General features: G+C 46.3%; 1 protein-coding gene across 2 annotated transcripts in view; it reads right to left on the reverse strand.

Moving 5' to 3' along the window:
• ADCY5 (adenylate cyclase 5) overlaps nucleotides 1–25,269 on the reverse strand; it is a 326,161-nt gene extending 300,892 nt beyond the window's left edge. The window contains exon 1 of one of the 2 annotated variants that reach the window (XR_012905123.1): nucleotides 22,859–25,269. Coding sequence is in view for 1 of the 2 variants with exons in the window: in XM_025178780.2 (XP_025034565.2) it covers nucleotides 22,859–23,845 (987 nt within the window). In the remaining variant the exon portion in view is untranslated. The remainder of the gene's footprint in view (nucleotides 1–22,858) is intronic. The other variant, XM_025178780.2, reaches the window with a different exon arrangement.
• Between the last annotated feature and the right edge of the window lie 1,128 nt (nucleotides 25,270–26,397).

Genomic DNA, 26,397 nt, shown 5'->3' on the forward strand with positions numbered 1-26,397 from the left:
GACACAGGACTGGATGAGTACATGTACAGAAGCAGGATTCTGAAGCACTTCAACACCATGACTTTCAATGTGGTGCTATACTGGGGTGACGAAACTTATACAGCCTCTCTCCGACTTACGAATCAGTTACGGACCAAGCAATTGGTTGTAACTCGGTTTGTTTGTAAGTCGGACCCCACTGAGTTACTCGCGACTGTGCTGTTCGCTGTCCACCATTTATGACAGTTTCGGTCGTAACTGCGAATGGTTGTAAGTCGACCGTTCGCAACTCGGGTACCGGTTGTAGATCCTCTGAGCTGGGCACACTTACTGGGACTTCTGCCCTTATAGGGGAAGGAGGGACTTGGGGTTTCCGTCCTGCAGGGAGGACCATCTTGGGGCTTTAGTCATGTGGGGCAAGCCTGCCAGTGCTCAGGGCTTGAGACCCAAAGGAGTTGGAGCTAGGGGATGAAGCCCAGAACTCTGACAGGCATGACCAAGCTCCAACAAGGGCCTCCCGCGGGGCTGAAGCCCTATCCCAGGCAGAAGCCCCAAGCTCCCCTCCAGAGGTGTGACCCCACAAAGTCACAAGATGGATTCCAATAGTGCCTAGAGACTGCAGCCAAGTCAAGGCCCTGTTGTACAAGGTGCTATACAAACTCATAAGAGAACTTACAAGAATCCGTGCCCTGAAAGAGCTTACACCACCTTGTAGCTGTTACATGGTGTGCAGCTGTTTATGACATACTAAAATCCCCACTAATTGTATGTTCAGAGTGCAAAGCTAAGCATGCCAAAAGCAGAAAACATGGCTTTGCCCCCTGTACAGATGAATGATCATGTGTTGTGTGTACAGGAAGAGATGAAAAATTGGATAACTCAAACTAGAGAACAACATTGATGCATTGTGGCCAATAGCTGAAGCTCCAAAGATAAGATGAACCACCCTTTGTTATCGCTGTCCCTAGATTATCAGATGGGGAATGTGCCTTGTGTGCATGTACATCTTCTAGCACAGTGTGTCTCAACCTTTTTTTTTTTTTTATAAAGTACCTCTTTAAAAAAAAAAAAAGTATTCCCCGTACCTACAGTTTTTCTACCGTTGCAACACATTTGTTTGCTCAGCTAAGATTAAGTTGTTCAGACAATGACATTTTGGAGTATAAAATGTACAAACATGATCAAGCGCTGTAAAACGTAACAAATTCAGTTTTCTCCAAATTTCAATAGTGTTGACGTACCCCCCCCCCCGCAGTCTCTCAAGTACCCCTAAGGGTAGTCATACCACTGGTTGAGAAACACTGTTCTAGCATATTATGGGTGCTTCTGCAATACAAAAATATCTGAACTATTTACATGGTATCTTCCTATCTTCAAGGAGAGGCTACTTGAAAGAAATTCTGTTCTTCAAATACCTGCTGATTGCTTGATAAGTTTCCCTTAAGCCAAGTCTATCTTGCACTGGAAAACTTAGTTCTGGGGAAAGCGGTTTAAACAGAATTCTTGCTAGAGAAATGCTAACACAGTTTAGATCAGCACAGCTGGGGTTAACTATAGCCAGCTATAGCATGGTTTAATGAAAGAATTTAAAGCATAGCCCTGGATACAATGGTCAGAGAAACCCACGAGCAAGAACCAATTTAAACCCAGTTCTGGGAAGAGGTGCCAATACAGTCTCCTTAGCAAACAGCAAACAATGCCTTATTGTATTTTCTATAATGCGGTTTTGTTTCGGGTCCTCTTTGGAAATTACATGCTGACATCTATGCAGAGGGTTAGCATGGACGCATGTGCTTCTCTACTATAATTTTTTTGAAGTGTTCCATTGCACCCCCTCTAAAACTTCTTAAATGATCCTCTGCCCCACATGATACTGCATGGGAAGTCTCTAATCAATAGTAGATAGTGTAAGTTACAGAGCTGTGAAATACAGACACAGTGAGATAGTTTGGGTGACAGGGATGAAGTTTTTGCACACTACGAAGGCAGCTGTAAGAAGGAAACTTGGTGTTTTATTTTCATATGGGAAACTGAACTATGCTGCCAAAGAACTCTATTTCTTTATTCAAGTTTTTAAAATATGAACTATAGACACCGTAGGGTAGCATAAATACTCAAGATTCAAGGTTTTGCATATTTCCAAGGGTAGATATTTGAAATACCTTCAGGGAAGGAAAAATGCAGGACGCATAATTTAAAGGGGGAAAAAAAACAGGAAAGAAGTTCATTTTTAAATTTAGCATCTGTTAACATATTAACGTTATCATATTAATAATACAAGAAATTCAGGGAGTTGACAAGACAGGATTAGACCTACGTATATAAACATAAGGAAGATACTAAAAATGTTAATTGAAATGAAACAACAAAAAAAGAGACAACCCCTTTATGTAGTCACTCAGCTCACAGCAATGGAAGTAACAATCACATTGAAACGCAGTCCATGCAGTAGATAGCCTCCTTGGGTACCGTCTCCAGTTTGGTGAATATCCATTTGGAACAGGGCCCTGCTCCTTCTTGAACCAGGAAAATAAGTCCTACAAAATGTTGGACTAGTCCAACTTTTCCTGTCTTGCCACACTAACCTCAAATGCCTAGAATTGCAGTGGCAATACCTTATAGACATTAAAAAAAACCAACACAACCAAGCAAACCATGAGCAGGCCTGTAGCATGTTAGGGTATGTCCTCACTACAAAGTTAATTCGAACTAACGGACGTTAGTTCGAATTAACTTTGATAGGCGCTACACATACAAACCGCTAGTTCGAACTTAATTCGAACTAGCGGAGCACTTAGTTCGAACTAGGTAAACCTCATTCTACGAGGACTAAGCCTAGTTCGAACTAGCTAGTTCGAATTAAGGGGTGTGTAGCCCCTTAATTCGAACTAGTGGGAGGCTAGCCCTCCCCAGCTTTCCCTGGTGGCCACTCTGGCCAACACCAGGGAAACTCTATTGCCCCCCTCCTGGCTCCGGACTCCTTAAAGGGGCACGGGCTGGCTACGGTGCCCGTGACAGGTGCAAGCATGCCAGAACCCAGCTAGCAAACCCTGCACCTGGCACGGCTCGAGCCAGCCACCCAATGCCCCCCAGCCCTCCCCCTCTTCCCGGGACCAGGCTGGCGGCTCCCGGGAGCTTGCCTGGGACCAAAGAGGCGGGCACCCGCCTGGTCTAGTGCGGACATCGTGTTCCTCGTCCACGACCTCCGCACTAGGCACAGGAAAGTGGCCGTCTAGGGCAGGAGAGCTGCCATCCTGGCCACCCAGGAGCAGGTGTGCATGAAAATCAAGGTGGTCCACTGAGACCCCCGACCCTGAGCTTACAATGGCCGTACTGGGTCAGACCAAAGGTCCATCTAGCCCAGTAGCCTGTCTGCCGACAGCGGCCAACCCTAGGGACCCTGGAGGGGATGGACCGAAGACAGTGACCAAGCCATTTGTCTCGTGCCATCCCTCTCCAGCCTTCCACAAACTTTGGGCAGGTACACCACTCCTACCCCCTGGCTAATACCACTCCATGGACCCAACCTCCATAACTTTTTCTCACTTCTCTTTAAACTCTGTTCTAGTTCTAGCCTTCACAGCCTCCTGCAGCAAGGAGTTGACTCTTTGCTTTGTGAAGAACAACTTTGTTACTAGTTTGAAGCCTGCTACCCATTCATTTCCTTTGGTGTCCTCTGGTCCTTCTATTATGGGAACTAATGAAGAACTTTTCTTGATGCACCCTCTCCACCCCACTCATGCTTTTATAGACCTCTATCCTATCCCCCCTCAGTCTCCTCTTTTCTAAACTGAAAAGTCCCAGTCTCTTTAGCCTCTCTTCATATGGGACCTGTTCCAAACCTCTGATCATTTTAGTTGCCCTCCCCTCTCCCACCCTCTCTCTTCCCCTCTCCCACCTCCTTTTCCCAGTCTCCCCGAGTTTTGTTCAATAAAGAGAGATTCTATTTTTGAACACACGTGTACTTTATTTTGTACATCAGGAAGGGGGGCTAGGGAAGGGTAAGTGGAAGGAGGTGAGGGAGGAATGGGGTACGAGCCCCCGATGGGGAGGACTGGGCTGGCTCTGCGGGCTTCTGGGGGTGGAAGCTCTCCTGCAGCCCCCCCAATTGCCTCCTCTCCCCAGATGGCAGCCTGCGGCAAGTGCAGCCGGTCTGATGGCAGAGTGCTGTGATAGGCCCAGTGTGGGTACTCAGGGCACTTCAAGCCAGGACTGCTTTGCAAGCGGGGAACCCCTGAGAACTGTCCAGGGTGAGGGTCGGGTCCTTTTAAGCACAGCACTCGGCTAGCCTGAGGCAGCAGCTTCATGCTCTAAGTCCTCATCTGATGCCCTGCTGGCATTGCTTCCGGCCATCCTTAACCCCGGTTCAGGGTCCACTTAATGTGGACATGCTAGTTCGAATTAGCAAAACGCTAATTCGAACTAGTTTTTTAGTCTGGATGCGTTAGTTCAAATTAGCTTAGTTTGAATTAACTAATTCGAACTAAGTTAGCTCGAATTAGCGCTGTAGTGTAGACATACCCTTAGAGACTAAAAACAAAATATAAATAGTATCCTGAGCTTTAGTAGGCACACCCCACTGCTTTAGATGATGAGTGGAGCAAGTTACAGACTAAACATGGCTAGCCCTCTGAGACTTATAGACATTGTTTTATTATGTCCTGCAGACCACCTAGAGGCCAAAATCAGGACTGGGGACAAGGGTTCCCTCTAACCTGCACAACAGCACAATTTCACAGGTGATTAATCAGCCTGGCTCAGTCAGCCAGCCCTGTGCCTTTAACTGGGTGGGGCTGATTAATCACCTGTGAACTGTGGTGCCGCACATCTTCGAGGGAACACTGCTGGGGACCCTGTGTGCTAGGCTCTGCATTACACAGATGCACCAGAATCACAAAAAAATAAACTAAACCCTACAGCCATGAGTACACCTCAGTCCTAATGCACTCTGAATTTCCCAGCCCTTCTGCTCTCCATATCCCACAAGGTCCCTTCTTCTGTTTTACCCCATAGCTCTTTCCCCGCTTGTCTAAGTTGTCAAACCAAATCTGCTCCTCTGTCAATAGCCTTGGCTGATCTCATCTATTTTAAAATAACCTGGCACGGCTAAAATGCTGACTTCAGCTTTCGCACCCTCCAGATTAGGCTTTCTAAATAGGCAAGCATGGTCGCAGATGTATGCTATGTAGTTGAGATGTTTTACGTTCATGGTATCTGAACTACCATAAGGCTGTACTGCAGCTTCCCACCTGCATTCTCCTCTGCCAGTTTCAATACAGCTCATCAGAAGCCACTTGTATCTGTGTCTGAAAAGGATTAGTCAGAAACAGAGAGAAATCAAACGCTCAGAGCAGGGGGCCGGATCTCACGACCGCAGGGTTTTGTTCTCTACTTCGTCATACTTATGATAGGCAAGCCACTTGTGGCATGATTTTTACAGAGATTTCTCGCACCCAGGGAGGCTGGCTGAGCAGAGTGGGGGAGGGAGGCCATAGTAAATCTTAACCAAATTAAGTTAGCATCAGATGGCAGCTAGTTCCTTGGAGGCCACCTGACTGTTCTTTACCAAAAGGGAAAAGAAAGCCATGAAGGAAGTAGAATATACCTATGAGGTCTTAACATGCACTATTAATTACCCCACTGGGATAACAAATGCCCCTGAAGTGAAATACAGGAAAGAGGGAATTACTGTAATCCTGTTGTTAAAACAAAGTTATACAAAGGTAATATTAGATAGATCAACTGGTTTTCTTGTTTGGTCTCTCAGACACTCACTTTCTCCACTTTCTCCTTATTTATTTGATTATGTTGCCTCAGACTGCTTTGCTTGCAGGCATATTTGAGACAGTTTTTAACTCAACAGACATTCAAAAGATGTAACAGAAGGTTCACTCTCCTCTTCTCTCCTCCTTGGCCTCTTTCAGGAACACAGGGCAAAGAAATGCCTTTTGTTAGCCATCATCATTCATTTCTCAGTTGCAAGCATCTTAGGGCACTGATTCCCTGCATGTTAGTGAAGGAGGCTATTTGATCACTAACCATGACAGAGGACTTGCAGTTATGCCGGTTCTGACTGTACTCTGCATGTTTGGAGCCGGGGGGGAGGAGGGGGGACACACACAACAAAAGCCACCAGCACAGGCCAGTGTGGGCTTTTTGCATTCAGTCTCTTGTGAAGGGGGGAGCAAACTAATAATCAAAAGAGATAGTCTGTCTGTCTGACCAGCTTCATGCTCCCAGCCATCTCCCCCAAGGTATCTGACTTGTTTTATGGGGTGGGGGTTTTAGACCCATTCCAAACACCAGTTGTAATGTGTCCTAGAGGCACATCAAGACTTTGGAAAGAGACTCTGCTGTCCAGGCTTCGGACTGCTAAACTGTCAAGAACTATAACGATGTTTTGCATGAGTGGTGGGTATAACAGGTCAGAGAAGCCTCTGCCATACTAGGCTGCAGCCTCTCCAGTCAGCCAACGCAGTGAAGTCTGTTCTAGCTGGAGCTTGGCTTAGTCAGCTGGCTGAGCTAGTCTGGAGCCAGCCTGGTGTGCCTCCTGGGGCGTGCATCAGTGTTCCGGCTAGCCCAGAGCTTCTCTCGCCATGGGAGGGAGGGATGCTGTAAACTGGGTTAAAAATTAATTGGCTCAATTCACAGGGGACTGATCCATCAATGACTATTAGCCAAGATTGTCAGGGACATAAATCCATGCCCAGATGTCCCTAAGTTTGACTGCCACAAGCTAGGACTGGACAACAGGAAGCAGGTTACTTAGTTGTCCTGTGATTCACTCCCTTGGAAGCATCTGGCACTAATGTTCCCGCTAAGCTGAGAGGTTGGGAAGCCACCCTGGAGAAATTTGAATGTCACCCAGCTGATTAGCCGATCGCCCACAGCCAGCAGCATGTGTTTCTACTAGTGGTGCACATTCACCCAAGCCTCGGTACACATAGCAAAATTTATTTCACACATGGATGAAAAAAACTGAGGGAATATTGTCTGACACCAACCTCTTTTGGCAGGCAGATTACTGGGTAGGTAGACCACTGGTCTGACCCAGTATGGGCATTTGTGGCTGGATCCTGGCAGCTGAGTAGCCTAGTGTCTAAGTAACTGAGTAAATAGGTAGAAAAAAGGGGTACTGGCTCCCTGTGCTCCTGGCCTGGGAACTCCGAACCACTCCCTATTCAAGTCCTTAAGTTTGGGGCATGGCCCCAAGAGTCCATATTTGCTTTACTTGAGGGGTACCTACTGAGAAGCCCTTTTTCCCCAGAGGAGTAGCGTGGGGGCTTACTTGCTCTCGTGGCTGCTGAGCAGACAAGCTTTGGTTAGTTTCCTACTGAACTGGGCTCCTGCCTCTTTGCTAGTCAGCCCCAAACTGAGCCAGGCTCCTTCCTTTTCTCCTCGCTGCAGGCCTGGCATTGGCTGCAGGTAAGCAGGGTAGGGCCAGCTGAGCCCAGAGGCTTTATCCGCAGTTAGCTGAGCTAGCTGGGCCCAGAGGCTGGGATTCCAGGCCCTCCTTTCTCCATTCCCTCCCATCGTTGTTCTCTTCTTCAGAAATTAGAATGCAGAAGCTTTGCCTAACATCACACCCCTGAACTACAGCCATCTGCAGAAGATGCTCCCTTTACTTGTGCCTCCTTGTGCGATCCAAGCCCCACAAAACACCTGCAAGACCAATTCCTAGTGGAGGTCAGAGGCTGACCACCCTCAGCTCTTGAATCATCACCTCTTGCCATTCCCAGCATGCATGAAAGCTTATAAGGAGGTCCATTGATCTCGGGCAGATGTAAAGATATTTTGAAAACCAACTGGCTGCCCTTTTCCAGCGTCAATATGTAAACCTGTGAAAGAGGGGTGGGGTAGAAGGAGGCACTTTGTACAGATAAAAGGAAGTCTACTAGAGAAATGTTTTACTTTTAAAAGATCTGTTGAATGCACACAATGTTACCTGACACACTGATATCAAACCATTTAGAATCACATGTTAATATTCTAATAAACCACACTGCCAAGAATAGGACTCCTCAAGGGACTGTCAGTCGGTTCAGTGCCTGCCCTGATTGATAGGGAGTGAAAGCTGGCAGTTGCTGATGATGCTTCCATGGTCCATGTGGAAGGAGTTCCCTGATCTCAGAGCAGCTCCCAGAGAGCAAGTAACTATTGTTATGTGGCCACAGACCCCTTGGGGGTGCATCCCAGGGTGTTGACAAAGCCATTTACACTCACCTTCCTGCTCTCTGGGGCTTCTTGCTATTTTGTCCTGCTGGGCCACCCCTTCTCCCCGAGGAGCACTACAGACACTGAAACTTCAGGAAATGCAGTTTGGGGTCCAGCTTTCTGGGATACCACACCCCAAATGAATTCTTTAGGTAAGCCCCCTTTAACAAAGAAAGGAGGAATGTGCATACCAATTGTTCCCCCACAATTATTTACACTGGGCTTGATAGTAAATAATAGTGATTTTAGTAAGTTCAAGCAGTATGATTTAAGAAGTTGTAAGTGAAAAACCAGACAGAGAAAAGTTGATTACAAATTAAAAACCAACAGAAAATGCTTAATTCTAACACTAACATCTCAGTACAAAACTTATTACAAACTCACCCTAAAACTCTTCTTGTTCCACCTAAGCCTTCCAAAAAAGGGAAGTCTCCTTCTCCCCGGGGTCTTTAGCTGGCATGACGCACCCAGGAGGATAACAAAAGACAAAGAAACTTCTAGCTTCCTATTGTTTTAGAGATACCACCTTTCCATGGACAATTACTTGGTCCGCCCCTAACAGTTGGGGAGGATATGTGACTTCCTACGACCAACCACTGCTAAGACTTAAAGGGCAAAAGAGAGTGTTTACAGTTGGCCATCTAGACACTGAGGGTAACACCCTTGATGACTTCCATTTGCACCTTTAAAACCATAAGCCATTCCATACTCCATATTTCTAACTTTACACACAGAAATGATACATACACCAAAATAAGATATACAGACCCAGCAGATTATGACATTAAGATGACAGGTTACATGAGGCAATTTGTCCCAAGCATCTTTGAGTTATGCATATTTGTGTCCATTTCATGAAGTGAGCGTGTGTGTGTGTGTGTGTGTGTGTGTGTGGGGGGGGGGGGGGGGGTCACAACTATATCAGAAAGACGACAACGACTGGCATCTTTATTGGCTGTTTCATTGAAGGGGTCAAGGGTAGACAAATGAGCAGTTCTCTTGGCTCTGGGAGAGTGCTGAAGAATGCTGATGGAGCAGCATAGCCAAAGCTTGCCCTGAAGAGAAGGCTGGATCTGTTCTGATATAAGTTTGCCACGTGTGTATGGTGTGGCCAAATTAAATGTTCAAAAGCCTCCCGCTTGTGCAGGTGTAATTGTGTCCCACCTCAGCTACTTCTTACTTATGCTGCAAGAGATTTATTTTTCAATTTTGTTCCCTAGGTTTTTAAAATGAACGAGGAAATCTAAATTACCTACTGGTGCCTTCAAGTGGTATACAAATATTCAGAGACAGCTTGATATGGTAGTTAGAAAGTAGTCAACACTCCACCTTGCCCCAGTAAGACAGCCATTTTGAAGAACATTAATTTCATTCTGGAACCACTAGGGTAGTTGCAAGGCATGTCCATTAAGTTAGCATGGAAGTGGACACAGCCTGCTTATCCAAGCCAGGTCCAGAGGGACCAGGAGCAAGATGGAAAACCTCATCCATGGCAGAGATGAGTTAGGACAATACATATACTTGTTAAGCTCCCAAGGGTTCCAATCAGGTGCTGTGCAAATGTAAGGAACAACTCTATGACACTGGGGACTAGCCCTGAGGAGCTCAGACGTAACAAGAGAATTAGGAGAGCTGTTGCCCCAAGCAGGTAACAAGATGCCTAGGGATGGGAGGGTGAAGAAGTCAGCTTCCCAGCCTTGGAACTCCTTCCCAGGTACCCATTTCAGCCAGAAAATTTGGCACATTCCAGGCCCAAACACCACATTAACACAAAGGGAATTTTTAGCTGAATGTGTGATTTAGTGACTTCCACAAACTTCAATGCAGTTATACAGGTTTATTCTAGGACTGAACTTGGCCCATCATATTAATATGTGCATTTAACCCGAAGTCAAAATGCATTATGTCCTATGTACAATGTGACCCAGACAAGATGTTCAGTGGAACCTTAACACATACATGTTCTGATTTGTTTGCAGGCTTGCAAGTTTCAGCCACGCTAGTGTTGTTACTTGCATGTAGAAACTGTTGAATCCTGCATCACAGCTCTATCGAAGAATCCAAAACCACAAGTGAAGAATATTACACACAGTTCAAGTTAGAGTGAACGTAGGCTGGCAAAAATGTCCTTACCAACATGAAATCTTGACAGCATATCAAAGCTTTGTACTTGGGAAAAATCTCAGAAGACTCTTTAATGACCACAAGCTGTCAGGACCTCGGTTTTACATTTCACCCACAGGCAGTGAAGTGTTCCCCAACCCTTGCATCACAAAGCACCATCATCCTTACTCATTAAAAGGGGGGGAGGAAGAAAGACATCGGGTCAGTTAATTTCATTTCAGAGGTCATTTTGGATTGGTTTTTAATTTGACTACTACTGCATGTTTCAATATTTAGCATTCCAGAGGAAGGAAAAGGAAGAAATCGTTATTGTCATAAGGGAGTCATTCAGTGGCCCATGTTATACAGAAAGTCGGACTAGATGTTCATAATGATCCCTTCTGACCTTTAAATAAATAAATGCATTTCAGACATTGACTTCAGAAATTGCACAAGGCCAACGACAGAACCAGGGAATGCTCTTGAGTGTGCATGAAACTGCAACTCTCATTAGAGAGCCAGAATTCACATACCAGAAACATGCCACAATAGCAGTTTTGCAGGGTCTGGTTACCTCATGAGATGTGGATGACAAAGATTTTGCTGTGGCACCTCCAACCACACCGCTGTTTTCTTCTTCACTGATAAAACAAGGACATTTCTTCTTCCTCTTAAAAAAATTTTACTATGGGAAACCTTCAAAAAAAAAAATCACATCATATAGAAACAATTTCCATTCATGTATTCATAGGTTCTCTGCATAAATCCCCCATTTATCAGAATGGAGGATAGACATCAGAGCCTTAGGGACTGTCCATCAAGTGAAGAGATGCATCACTCACACACAAGCACACGAGTGATGCAGGGTCCTCTGTACACTAGCTGGCAATTTTTCAGAAATACTGATTTGACCAGTCTTTCGCTGCATGGTTCACTCCAGAAGTTAGCCCTGTCCACAAGCTGGCATGCTAATGAAATACTGCTTGAAGCCACTGACTTCTGCCCCTATCATAAGCTTGGGACAAAAAGAAGGGAGGCGGCGTCGGCTGTGTTTGGGACAGGGGCATGCTGCTGAGGCATGGCTTGCATTAACTTCATTAGGACAGCGCTTTGCTTGTAGCAATGCCAAAAAGTCTTTCGACCAGAGAACCAGGCTGCACATGGCAACTAGTGGCAGATGATGTGGGAGAAGCTGAAGTACTCAAATGTTTTTTTTGCCTCTGTCTTCACAGACAAGGTCAGCTCCCAGATTGCTGCACTAGGCAGCACAGTATGGGGAAAGAGATGGACAGCCCTTGGTGGAGAAAGAACAGGTTAAAGACTATTTAGAAAAGTTGGACATGCACAAATCCATGGGGCCGGATCTAATGCATCAGAGGGTGCTGAGGGAGTTGGCTAATGTGACTGCAGAGCCATTGGTCATGATCTCTGAAGGATGGCGAAACACTGAAATGGATTACCTAGGGAGGTTGTACCTTCTCAGGCACTTAAAAACCTCTAAGTCCTAGCTTAACAAAACCCTGCCTGGAATTATTTAGTTAGGATGTGAAGGACTAGTCAACTAGTTGCTTCCTCGTGCCCTTGCTGCCTCTGTCATAGAGGCAGCAAGGGGGGGGAGTGGAGGGGATACTTCAAAGCAGCAGCACCGCCTAAAGCCTGGGGTCAGGCTCTGGACTACACGTAGCGCTGCTGCTTTGAAACATTGTGTGCAGCCCAGGGCAACCTGGGGTGTGCCCAGGCTGCATGCAGTGATTCAAAGCGGCAGTGCCACATGGAGCCTGGAGTCAGCTGGGGACTCCCCTGCCGACCCCAGGTTCTGTGTGGCGCTGCCGCTTTGAAAAGCTGCAGGGAGCCCGGCATCAGGCTGCATGGCCCCAGCTGACCCCGGGCTCCACGCGGCGCTTTCGCCTTTCAAGCGTACTGTTGCCACACTTCAAAGGCGGAGGCACCCTAACAATCAATCGAATAGTCTATGCAAAATGCATTGATTATTCGATCAATTAATTGATACTTAACATCCTTACTAGATACAAAGCAAAGGAATCCAGTCTGTGTATGCAAGATGGTGCCATCAGCTGAAAGTTTTGGGAACAAGTAAACCTAGTGCACATCATGCAGCAGAACAGTTTGGGTATGCCTATACTGCATGCCTCTTTTGAGACAGGAATGCAAATGCAGACGAACGAAATTGCAAATGAAGCGCGGATTTCAATTTCCCGTGCCTCATTTGCATAATCACACCCGGGCACTATTTCGAAATACCCTATTTCAAAAAAATAAACACTGTGTAGACCTGGTTATTTCTAAAGAAAACCCTTCTTTCGAAATAACCCTTAAACCTCATTTTATGAAGGAGTAAGGGTCATTTCAAAAGAAGGGTTTTCTTTCAAAATAACCGTGTTTACACAGAGTTTCTGTTTTCGAAATAGGGTATTTCGAAATAGTGCCCGGATATGATTATGCAAATGAAGCGTGGGAAATTCAAATCCGCACTTCATTTGCAATCTCGTTCGTCTGCATTTGCATTCCTCTCTGAAAAGAGGAATGCAATGTAGACATACCCTTTGAGTGTGCGGGGACCTCTCCTGGAGCTGGGACAACTCGGTGATGTAAGCATCCGAAGGAAACAGAGTTGTCGGCACCACGGGGTTGAGTCCCATTATGTTTGAGAAAAACCAAATGCTCTGCAGCAAGAGGTGAGATGCTTCAGAGGAAACCCGCAAAATCTGTGTCTGCTCTGCAAAGAAATTTCAAGCTCCTGTAAAACAGCCTGGGTTTATCCTCACCTCCTTAGTCAAAATGCCCCTCCTGGCTCATACTAGGGATGTTAAAATGTGGTTAATTGACTAGTCGATGAAATTTCCATTGACTACTCAACTAGTCGATAGGCACTCGTACATTTCAAAGGAGGAATGCAGAACTCCGCATACAGCCCGGGACCAGTGGGAAGTCCCACTGACTACAGGCTGCATGCGGGTGCCTGCTTTGAAATGTACAGGAGTCCCCAACAGGGGTTCTTGTACATTTCAAAGCCATGGAGCCCAGGGTCAGCTAGGACTCCCCCAGCAGACCCCAGGTTCCACTGCCCCTTTGAAACGCCACCTCCGCACATTTCAGAGGGGCAGTGCTGCACAGCTGTGTGTCGCTGCCACTTTGAAGTACTCCATTCCCCCCCTTTTCCACCTCTCAGAGTCGTGGGGGATGTGGGGGGGACAGGGAAATTGACTAGTTGACAGACTGACTGACTATCTGATAAGCAAATGCTTATCAGATAATCAGCTAGCCTATAAAATCCTTACCTCGTACTGCCACTCAGCATGCTGTGCATTGGATATGTAGCTGTCACCATTCACCTCAGTGGAGGCTCCATTTCAGTGATGGTGGAAAGTGTTTTAAGCTTCTATTTTGGATTCAAGCTGATTATACGATGCTAGGGAAATGTTTGCATTGTGGACAGTGAATAAGAGATAGTCAGAGGAGGTGTAGCCAGAACAGGGAAGTGAAGAAATGGTTCTTTCCATGTGTTTAGATCTAGATCTGCTAGAGAAATGACTTCAGCAACATTTTAATCTTTTTAAAAAGAATGCTTCCTGTGCTTCCTCTGAAGCCGTCTGTAGGCAGTCACAGTTCATAGAATCATAGGGTTGGTAGAGACCTCACGAGGTCAAGTCCAGCCCACCCCTGCTAAAAGCGAGGGATGTTAAATATTGGTTAATTGAATAGCTGATTAACCTCATAAATTCTTATCAGTTACTCGACTATTCTAGAGTCCCTGGGGATGGGGCCAGCAGCCAGTGCTCTCCAGTCCCACTCCCGAGGAGCCCCCCGCCACGCAGCAGCGCGGGATGCCAGGTGGGAGCTAGTCCGCGAGGGGAGCCGGTTTAAAAACTAGCTCCCCTTGCAAACCAGCTGACTGTCGCCCACCGCTGCTGTCCAGGGGGAGGGCTGAGCTCCCGGACCCAACACGAGCCGGGCTGCCTGCCTGTCTGGCTCCTAATACACTTTTAACACAGAGCCACAGCGGGGGTAGGCCCCAGACCCCGCACAAGCCAGGACTGATCTGGGCTGCCGGCCTGCCTGCTAAACAATGTACTGCCGAGGCAGAAGAAGGAATGCGTGGAGTCTATGGCATTAACCTGTAAGCTTCTATTTATCGGTTAATCAAGTACACTATCACATCCCTAGTAGGAATCCTTCAATAAAATGTGCACAGGGAAATAAAGCTTGCTTTAGGCTCACAGGAAGAGATATGTAGAAATCTCTTTTTTTAAAACCCCACCCACATCACATCAAAGGCCAATTCATTTTCTCAAACATGACCAGCTCTACTGTTTGGAGGAAAAAAACAAAACAGGAACTAAAGAGTGTGGTTTCTCAGAAGCCACTGAACAGCTCCAGGCAAGGGCCACTTTACCACATTAACAAACCCCATGCAAACCAGGTAACAACGGTTAAATATGACAATAGCCTTGGTTTATGTTTAACTAAAGGCTAGAGATTTAGTTGCTGGATGAGTAATTACAAGAGATCAAGATTCTGTTGAGTTAGCCACAGAGAAAATATTTCACAAGCGTTCCAGTTAAGACGACGACGACGACGACACACAGATAGGCAGGCAATGAAAGCGAATATAAAATCAGCTTCAATCCCCCAATGTGGGGAGGAATCAAAGGGTGCTTTGTTAGACAACTAAAGAGTTTCAAGTGGAATCCAAGCCTAGTCCATTTGAAGAATGGCCTAATGTCCAAAGTTCATGGTCCAGTTGAGACCACTCCCAGATTTCTCCTGCCCAAAAGCCTGGCAGCACTGTCAAGCCAGTTTGCTCGACATGTCGGCACCTGTACACTTTGGAAATACCACACCTGCTCAAGGCAAGCAAACAGATTCTCATGGAAGCCTGTGGAAATCTTATACCCTCAATTAATGTGGCTAGAGACCTCCTTGTAAATGTGGCTACAGTGTAAAGTATTAATCACTATTCTGGAAGGCAGCAGCTACAGATCATTTCATTGTAATTAAAGGCTTCTCAAGCTCAAGACCATGTAATTCAGAGGTGCTTTTGTGGGCTGCCTAATGTCCACACCAGAGGCTAGTTTAAGTGCTTTGTTTCCCTTTTGCCAGCATTATTTATGACCTAGGCTATTGTCCTCCATTGAGATCCTGTGAAACAGATAACAAGACTGCTTAAAGGTCAGTCAGCTGTGCCTTGTAAGACTGAAGAACACTTGAAGCTATCATGTCCCTTCTGTGCCAAGCACGAAGCAATCCATCAACATTTGGCTCAAACATCTTCATCTAGTAAGATAACAAAACTTGCCTATCCTTCCCTTTCCAAAGTTTCATAACAGTGACCAGAGACGATGATTCTTTCAGTAGAAGTATTACACTGCTGTGTCAGGTGCATCTGTGTCCGCCAAGAAAGGCATGGTATTCAGTTCACCTGCTCTCAGCCAGCCCACATGACCCTGCAATCATTACTGAAGGGATGAAAGTAGTAAGTGCAAAGAGGGTCCTTCTACTGGGTTGCTGAATGTGCCAGAGAGTAAACCAACCAGGAATGGAGGGGAATTAAGAGCATCTGCTCCAGCACCGACACATGCTGTCAGCACTCAACTGTTGTATCACCGGTTATGTCTGCAGTGATCAGGATCAATGAAGAGAACAATAAAAGCTCCGTCTCTAACAAGCTTTCTTTCTAGCAGAAAAGAAAACAAAGGAGGTTAGGGAAAACAAGGGGTATGGAGAGAAGAGATTCATTCATAAGTAAACCTGTACAAGCCTCAAGCCATACACCCACAACAAAAGATACAGAAGGATGTTCCTTTTAAGGACAACAGATACTTAAAAATCACTGACATGATGCTTAAGTGGGTAAATTTCTACCCTTAGTTGCACTCATTGAAAGTACATGGGTACGACTGAATTTTGCTTTTGAGTACCTCAGTTTTCTGAACCAGGAGCTCCCAAGCCTGTTTCTCTTATGAACTTCAGACGAACCATTCCTGGGGCCAACCCTGCAACCATTACTCATATAAGATTGTACAAGATCCTCTACTGAAGCCAATGAGAGCAAGCTACGATGCAACATGCAACATAACTAAGGGTGTTGGAATTACGCCCCCATGTATATAAGAACACAGGACTGGGTCCCAAACTGGTGTTTAGATTTGCCTCCAATTCCACTTCCAGTTAGTAGAGACAGCACACACAAAAATCAGCAAGCTTAAGGAGGTCACCCAGGGAGCTGTGCATTTCATGTAGCAAGTCTATCCCTGCTTATGATAAAAGGCAATCCGAATTCCTATCTGAAAACAACAAAAAATGTATCACCTCAATTCTGCAGTGTCACGTTTCTGGTAATCTGTCAGTTAAAAAATAAAATAAAAAAAATCAGTCATGACCTAGATAGTTCATATGCTATTGCAGGCTAGATGTAGTACAGAGATAGTAATTTCTTCTGATGCGTAGACTGTGCTACTGCTACTAACTGAACATTAATTAGATCACATCCAATAAGCAGCATCTTGATGAGATGCTAAAGAGCTATTGGTAACATGAGCTGATGTTCTAATAGGAACAGGAGCTGCTCCAACTTTGCTAAAAATAACAGCCTATTTCAGGAAAACAGAAAACAGAAAAGTATGTATACCTACACCCACTCCGAAATAGGAGAGTGGAATATTACATTGTGAGGGTCCAACATTTAGCTGCAAAGCAAAAAATGTGTCAACACAAATCTATAGAGAGAAAGGTCACCACATTCCCAGATCTCTGAAGTCAGGCATGGGGATCATTAAAGCAGTATTGTTATGACAGAGGTGTTTGTGATGGGGCTGAACAGCTAGGAGCGGAGCTGCAGGAGGCTTGGATCAGTCAGAGTGCGCTATAAAAGAGCCACATGATGGTGCAACTGTTTGTGAACTGTACTATTAGAACTCTTTGGATAAAGGTTAACAATAAATGTTACTTTAAAAGAGCCCTGTAATTTCAGTTCCATTTTCCACAAGGTTATTTGTGTAAGAATTTTCCTAGTAATCTATTATTCTGATGCATTGTAACCGGACCACCTCGCATGGCCTGAAGTATTTAATGAACTACAGTACAAGCACCTCTCCTCAACTACGTTACTGAGCCAGGCATCTTAGAAATAAATGGGACTGTACTGGTTTGGGAAGCAAAAAACAAAGCCTAAACCTGAATTAACGTCTGTATGTTGCATCCCTATCCACACCACCTGCTTCTCTTTTTCCAAAGCTCAACTGAAAACACACAGCCCATTGGTGTCAACTGGATTCTCAACCCTTGATCCCACAGGCACGCACAGGCCCGATCTTAACTTTATATACTGTAGTAACCCACCCAGGTCTGTAGGTGACTTGTGCCCATGAAGTTAATTATATATCTATGTCTGTTACAGCTTCACGTTGCAAGCTCTGTGGTCTTTGACTATATATGTAAAACAATTAAGTGAGAATAGTCAGTTTCTTTTCAAAGGAGCAAGTATTAGACTGTCTTGTTACCATAAAAGGGTATTATATTGACAGTCTTTATACGTTCGTTCTGGAGTTGATCTCATTTATTCATAGTCCGGAAGTGTATATCTGCCTCATGGAAAAATTCAGCACAAGAAGAGATATACAGTATGAACACTGAATCACATTTATAAAACAAATGGTCTCAAAATAACTCAAGGATAAATCTGGAAAATAAAGGTTTTCTGTTTGAAGCTAGTTTTAAACTCTGAAAATTTTAACTCGTTGCAGGGGTATGAGGAATACATAAGATTTGCAGTTGGAAGCAAAATATATTCTACGCATAATGCTTCAGAGCACTTTGCATGTGAAATATGCTCCCATACACAGGTTTATTTCTCTTTTTACCTAGTCCAGTCCTGAACTGGGACTGGTCAGTCACAAACATTCCCATTTCCTCTACTTCCTTATTCCCAATCAAAGGTTGGCCAGGTGATACAGAAGGCCAACATTTCTGCAGGGGGCCTCTGCTTTTGGGTTTCTGACCTGATCTACAGGGCAGCAGAGCACCCGCAGCTCATCCTTTAGAGCTGCCAGCATTCAACAGAGCCAAAACTCAGGTACCTCACCTTGGAGGACCTAACTCAGTGGCCACTTTCATAAGTTTTTGATCCCCAGAAAAATGATGAAGGGAAGAATCACAATAGCCATGCTGCACAGAGCACAGGAAAAGCATGGAGTGGAAAGGTGTGTGCAAGGTGGTTTATGAAACTTTTGTGCTCCCTAGTCTAAGGACATTAAAGCAGGCATGGCAGTATCATGACAGCTTCAGGGCTGCTCTAGTTTAGACCCTGTTTTCCATGGGAAGCAGACCCTAGGGAGAGGACAGCTAGTCCTAGCCACCAGCCTGCCCCTTTCCTTCTCACACCCCTCTTCCCCCCCCGCCCTTCCCCACACGCACCTCTAGCGCGGGTAGTTAGAACACATCTAGGCAAGGGAGCCAGCAGTTTATTATGATAATCTGCAGTTTCTGAACAAGGGCCTGTTTTGTCCAGCTTTGACACACTTGGGAGAAAATAAAAACAAATTAGCAAATGCACAAACCAAAGAGGAAGGGAAGAAAGTCATTTTAAGTGTCACATTCAAAGCGCCACGAAAAGGAAGAGCGATGAACGTTCTAAATGGCCTTTAAATAAGAAACACAGCTGAAGGATCAGTTGATCTCCTGACCAACAGACTAATTACTAGCGTTCATCCATCTCTGCCCATCTTGGTTTTCAGAGAAAGAGAAGGAGGGGCAGCGTCTTACATGCATCGGTGGGGCAGAGTCTAACAAAAAACGAGATTCCCATGGCAACAAGCAACAGCTTTTGTAAGAAAGGCCTGCTAGTAGTTGTGAGGCAATATGCTTTGTAGATACAGATTTTAATATTAGAGAGATCACCTATGTACACAAACACACAGCAGGCCAGATCCTGAGCTGATAGGATGGCGAACAGCTTCAGTGACTTCAGTAGAGTGAGACCAATTTAAATTCTCCCTCCCTTCCAAATATCTGGATTAAACAAAACAAATCCCACATGATCACCCTGAGAAAAATAGTTTAAAAGGAATCTTTTGATGTTGTTTACCTACAGCAGAACCTCACATTAGCATAACAGAGATCAATCGTTAATGCAGAAGTTTGCAAATTACTAAAGAGTACCAGGGCTAGTTCTACGGTGGGCAGGAAGAGTGCCAAATAAAGGGTGCCAGCTTCCTGGAGGTGCTGTACTTCTTTGTCTTTTTTTGCTCTGCTGATTGGTCAAGAAATTTTGGGAAGGACAGGAGGGAAACATGACTAAATAATTTTCGTCAATGACCAGCCACGCAGTTAGGGCCACTCCTGGATTGTAGAGTTCTTGCACCACCTGTGCCGCGCTGTTTTGTTTTGATATTTCATATGTTACCAATAAGTGTGCTGCAATAGAAGAAGGCAGCAGCAGCATAATGGTTACAGAAAGCGCCTGAGCGGTCATCCCCGCTCTTCCAAATTCAGGGGGCTTGGGCCAACTTTATCTCCATGACTCAGTTTCCTCACTATTAGTTTTGAGATTTAATACTTTCAACAACAATTTGAAAATGTGAAACACAGTATTATTAATAGCAGTTTCAATAGACAGGACAGATAGGATAGAATTTTTCAAGTACCTAAAAGGGTGTTATAAGGGGAAAGGAGAGAAGTTGTTCTCCTTGGCCTGTGAGGATAGGACAAGAAGCAATGGGCTTAAATTGTAGCAAGGGAGGTTTAGGTGGGACATTAGGAAAAACTTTCTGTCTGTCAGGGAGGTTAAGCACTGGAATAAATTTCCTAGAGAGGTTGTGGAATCTCCATCACTGGAGATACTAAAGAGCAGGTTAGACAGACATCTGTCAGGGATGATCTAGACGGTGCTTGGTCCTGCCGTGCAGGCAGGGGACTGGACTCGATGACCTTTCGAGGCCACTTCCAGTTCTAGTATTCTAGGATTCTAATAACGTATTTTGTAAGATTTGAGAGGAAGTTTCACTATAGCACTTTGGTGTTAAGCCTTTGCAGGATCAGAGCACAAAAACGCTCACATACTTCAAATTATACCCCTCAAATGGTCTCACTGACTTACATGGGATTACTCCCGGTGTGTAAAATTAAGCTCGTGCAGAATCAGAAGGAATATTTGAAAAAAAATTTTTAAAAATGAGTGGTCCCATAGCACCTTAGAGACTAACAAACTATATATAGCATCATGAAACTATATATAGCATACCAAACTGGGTGGGGTTGCGACTTCTTTGGAGGATAGGGACATAATTCAGAATGACCTTAGCAAGTTAGAGAAATGGTCGGAGGTAAACAGGATGAGGTTTAATAGAGAGAAATGCAAAGTGCTCCACTTAGGAAGGAACAATCAGTTCCATACATACAAGATGGGAAGCGACTGTCTAGGAAGGAGCATGGCGGAAAGGGATCTAGGGGTCATAGTGGACCACAAGTTGAATATGAGTCAACAGTGTGATGCTGTTGCAAAAAAAGCAAATATGATTCTAGGTTGTATTAACAGGTGTGTTGTAAGCAAAACTCGTGAAGTCATTCTGCCGCTCTACTCTGCACTAGTTAGGCCTCAGCTGGAGTACTGTGTCCAGTTCTGGGCGCCACATTTCAAGAAAGATGTGGAAAAATTGGAAAGGGTACAGAGAAGAGCGACAAGAATGATTAAAGGTTTAGAGAACATGACCTATGAAGCCAGGCTTCATGAACTGGGCTTGTTTAGTTTGGAAAAAAGAAGATTAAGGGGGGGACATGATAGCGGCTTTCAAATATCTAAAAGGGTGTCACAAGGAGGAAGGAGAAAATGTGTTCCTCTTGGTTTCTGAGGACAGGACAAGGAGTAATGGGCTTAAAGTGCAGCAGGGGAGGTTTAGATTGGACATTAGGAAAAAATTCCTAACTGTCAGGGTGGTCAAATATTGGAATAAATTGCCAAGGGAGGTGGTGGAATCTCCCTCTCTGGAGATATTTAAGAACAGGTTAGATAGACATCTGTCAGGGATGGTGTAGACGGAGCTTGATCCTGCCTTGAGGGCAGGGGGCTGGACTCGATGACCTCTCGAGGTCCCTTCCAGTCCTAGGATTCTATGATTCTATGAGCTTTTGTGGGCACAACCCACTTCTTCAGATTAGTGGAGCAAGAGGCACAGAGGCAGCACAGAAACACCCAAAATTGAGTGTGTTAGTGAATCTTCCCCAGGCAAAAAACAAACTAGCAATTAGTAGTAGTTGTACTTGTTGATTAGAGCAATAAATGGGGGAACTCCTGCTATAAACATATAAAAAGTTAATGTACATCATATGCAGAAAAATATACTATGTACAGTTTAAATCAGCTTTAGTTTCTAAGTTATGGACACAATACTTTATGCAATATTTTTTACTTGTATAGAGCACCATTGGCCCATTCCCATTAGTTTTTTCTTGTTTAAATTCAAGCCCTAGACAAAGTTTCTCTCTAGAATACTCATAAGGTGGATACCGAAAGAGGTCAAAAGTAATAATACTTGGTCAGTCACAGCAAAGTGCAGCATAACATATAATGCTGGAAAAGAGAAGACTAAGTCTGAATTGATAAAGTAAAAATCAGGTAATATATGCTTCCCTGCTCAGAATCCTCCTAAGGACAGCAAAGCACTGCAGAGTAAAAATAATTTTTCAGAACTTTTTAGTGATAAACAATGATAATTTTCTATTGTTAACATGTCTGTTAAACTTCAGCAACAACTTCCTCAATATGGTTTGTGACACTTTGAAAGGAAAAAGATGTTCCTTGTATTACTGTTGTCTAAATGGATGTGATAAGACTGTGTCAGAGTTTTTAAATTGTTTCAATGAGCTAAGCTGCTTATGACTAGCTAGCATTCTATTACAGCTATAAAGAAGAGTTTAAAATGCAAGATTTGTTTTGTTTTGTTTTTTAAACCAACATTATTGCTGGCATCATATAGAAGCTATTCCCCTTGCCCTCTAGGCATTTACTGTACATTTCTGAAAGCAAATCCCTCTGTTTAGGTCACTGACTTAACATGAGTTAACTCATATAGAACACGCATCTCTGAAACCAGGTTATACATTTTGTTGACATTTTACAGATTCCTAGAATTACAGGCAGAGTTCTTCCCCCATAAAAGAACCAAGACTTTTCCAGTCAGCTGGCACCAAGCACAGGTATCATTCCATAGGTGATCTATTCGTGTTAAATAAAACAAAGGCTTTATCAACAGGACTAGTCAAAGATCACTCTGTGCTAAAAATGCCACTTTAAAAAAAAAATCTGATTTACTAGCTTTTTTTTTTTTTTTTTTTTTTTTTTTTAAAAGAAAAAGGTTAAAGCAGTTATTGAAAAGCAACAGCGAGGACAGCAAGTTTACACACCAGCCAGCAAACTCCCACCTTGTACCAGACAAAGCAGTGTCCAGGACCAGCTGCCAAATCAATCCATAAAATTAAATTAAATGTAAGCCCAGTTCTTTTTGCCACCCAAAGCCACCAGCAGCTTAGGGCCCAAAGCTTGTCTCACCTGCTTTAACAGGAACTTGTCGTCCTCATTGGTCTTCAGGGAGATGGCCAGGTGGATGGCTGAGAGGACCACCCCGCTAATGACTGCAGCCCTCATTCTGACTGGCAGCAGCGTGTAGATACTGTAGATGAAGAAGACAGTCCACCACATGCCCTCAGAGGCACTCCTGTGCCAGACCAGTAGCACCCCCACCACCTGCACTGCCACGATGGCCAGGATGACTGAATAGCACACTAGCCACATGTGGTCCTGGTGGAAGTCATTGCGGTTGCACAGCACGCACAGCACCATCACCAGCAGGATGGCCAGCGAGAGCACCACCACGTAGGACACCTTGTAGTGACCATACACAGTATGGAAGATCAGCATGACCAGACACACCAGCACCAGCACTGCCATCAGCATGGTGAGGCTACTCTGGTTGAGCCGGAAGAAGTATCGCTGGTAGAGGCGTTCCAGCTTCTCCGACTGGAACTTCTTGGACCTGAAGATCTGCATCAGGCTGCCACAGCAGCTGCCCATGGAGAAAGCCATCTGGGAGTCCTCTTCCTCCTCCTCTAATTCCTCAATCTTGGCCTTGATCCGCCTCTCCTCCAGCCCCAGCTCCACAGACCGGGGCCGCACCTCACCTGGCTCACCAAAGTGCCGAGGGCTGTTGGTAGAAGTGGGATCCCCCCTGCGCTGATGGCGGGGGCGGTGACTGTCTTCGCCATGCTCCTGCCAGGCTGACTTAGATCTAAAACTCATCATTCTGCAACCACTCTCCCCGTGGTGCCTATTGGGCTGAGGTTCGTAGTCTTCCTCGCTCCTCCACCTGCTTGCCATACGGGAGGCCTTTTTGCTCGACGACCTGTTTGGGGCAGGGGGATAGGAATAGCCATTGGCCCTGGACTCAGCTTCCCCCCAAGCGGATCGATGCTGCTCCGTGACTCCCCGGGGTGCAGGGGCACCGAAGCCCGGAGGACTCACACTGTTGGGCCGGGACATGCCCTGCAGCAAAGAGCTGGTAAAGGGGACAAGCCACAAAGAAAAAAAAAATCCGCTCACAGCCAGGAGGGACAGGGACTTGATGGTCTGAGCATCTTCCTCCCAGCACCAGCAGAGCAATACAAGGGGAGCCAAAGCTGCAGATCCTTCCCTCTCTGGCAAAGCCCTGGCTCGGACAAAGTCTCAGGTTGGCAGCAATACAAGATTCCTGCTGGTTGTAGGGACAGCAGAGCCACTTCGGTGAACAACCACCCACCCCACTACAACCTCGGGTCTCCTGGAGCCAGCTACGAGCGCCTCATAAATACCTGGTACCTCAGCTGCAGCTTCCTAGCAGGTTTCCCCCAAATCCGTCATTTCCTCTCCCAAGTCTCTGGGGGAGCTGGTCCTTCGTTTAAGTAATTCTACAACTTTCACCCCACGGGGGGGGGGGGGGGGGGCTGGAGAAGAGAGGAAAATCACTTGAATTGCGACCACACGCGCCAGAATCCCAGCCCCACGTTACTCCGCCGTGTTAGCGCTGCGAAACTGCAACGCCTCCTTGGGATCGCTACAATTCCCCCGGCCCAAGGAGGAAAGACTCCGCGGCACCTCGCAAGAAGCGGGCTGAATTGCCAGCATCTTTCTGCCCTGGCTGCGGCGCGGAGCTACGGAGCGAACCGGCGGGAGCAGCTCCCACCTGGGGTTAGCGCCAGGCAAAACCCGCATGGGTCGGTCAGCCGGAGTGATTCAGAGCCCAGCTGCGAAGGGCAGAGGCAGGAGGGGCAGCTGGGGGCGTTCCTGAGACCCGGCTTTCGCGGCTAGTCACAGCGAGAAGGGAAAACAGGTCCCCGGGCTTGTCCAAATGCCCGCTCGCCCCGGCGGGGAGCGCTGCAGCAGGCGGGGAGCGCGGATTTGCTTTTATTTTAGGCTCAGTGCAGTGACGGTCTGAATCCTCTACAGAGGGGCAGACGGGGCGGATTCCCTTTCAGCAGGGAGGGGGGGGATCAATCCATTCCTCTAAGGAGACGGAGCCATCCGGGAGCTGGCCGGGCTGTTTCCCATCCCGCAGGGCTGGAGGGTCGGTCCAGGCGATGCGCGCTCTCTCCGCCGCAGAGACGCCCACCGAGCCAGGAGACCCAGCGATGGGCTCGCCCGCCCGGGGCAACGCGGCCGCCTCTGCACCGCAGGACGGAAGGGCACCGGGCACTCCACTCACAGCATCGCCCGCCCGCCGCCGGCCTGGCTGCGCAGCCCTGCAGCCCGCCCGGGGGGCATGCTCTCCGGGCCAAGGCAGCAGCCGGGAGCGCGGCACGGCGCAGCGGCGGCTTTGCTTGGGCAGCGCCCGAGGCAGGCTCTCAGCGCAGACGCTGGCTTGCCCGGGGCCGACCGGCTGCAGCGCTCCCGGGCTCCGCGCTCGCACGCGCCGCAGCCGGAGACATCCCACCCGCCCCTTTCAAACTCGGCGTTGCGCTCCCCCGCCCCCGTTCGCCCCAACGCCGCCGGATTGGCGCGCTCTCGGCGACGGCCTCCTGCGATTGGGCGGCGCGGCTACCTGACCAGGGGCTTCGGCCATTCGGGGCAGGCGGGGGGCGGAGCCCGCGGGCACAGCCGTGGCTGGAATCTGCAATGGAAACGCTTTAACTCTTTCCCAGCCTGCCGGCTTCGCCCCGCGTAGGGACCAGCCCGGCCTGCCGCTCGCACTCGCTCCACGTGGCTGGGACGGGGTGTGGATGGCAGCGGGGGTGGTGCGTGTACTGGCCGGGCTGCGCGCCTCTCTTCCCTTCCTCATTTGATATGGTATGTCCTAAGTCAGTCCAGTCATTGACCTTAGACATCAGCAGCGCGTAGCTTAGCCCTGGGGCCTTTTGAGTATTCACTATCCAGATATTTTTCAAGAGTTTATTTCTTCTATGGCGAAAAGTACTAAACTTTTATAACCACCAACTATAATCAATTAATTCTGCTAGGAGACTATAATCCATAGAGAAGAGTTTTCCTTTCATTTTTTAAGAGAAGCACAAATCTCAGTATCTAAAAAAATTGCTTATCCTTTTTACTTTATATTAACATAAGTGACAGTTTAGAACAGTAGTTCTCAACCAGGATTTTATGTATTCCTGGAGGGGGACACGTCTTCCAGGGGTACATCAACTCTCACACATATTTGCCTACATTTACAACAGGCTACACAGAAATCTAGTGAATTCAGTATAAACTACAATGTCATGCAGACAAAGAAGGACTTGTTTATAATACTCTCTATATTATACATTGAAAAATGTGATGCGGCAGCAGAGAAATAGTTTGCAAAGGCCCCACCACTGACAGGAAGCCCTTTGCAGCATGAGTGGAGAGGGATAGATAACGCTGCATGAAACTGGGCCATTTTCCCTGAGTGAGTCCTTATTGTGGGTGGTTCTTGGTGGGGATGGGGGCTAAAATTATAAACATTCTTAGCCTAATGCACCCACTTGACATCCTTCCTATTCCTATCATGTTCCAATTTAGTCTGCCTGGTCCACCATTTTGAGGGTCAGCTAATGAAAGAGGCAAGAAATGCAGTATGAAGG

The sequence above is a fragment of the Pelodiscus sinensis genome, chromosome 7, assembly GCF_049634645.1.
Source record: "Pelodiscus sinensis isolate JC-2024 chromosome 7, ASM4963464v1, whole genome shotgun sequence".
Classification (NCBI taxonomy): Eukaryota; Metazoa; Chordata; order Testudines; family Trionychidae; genus Pelodiscus; species Pelodiscus sinensis.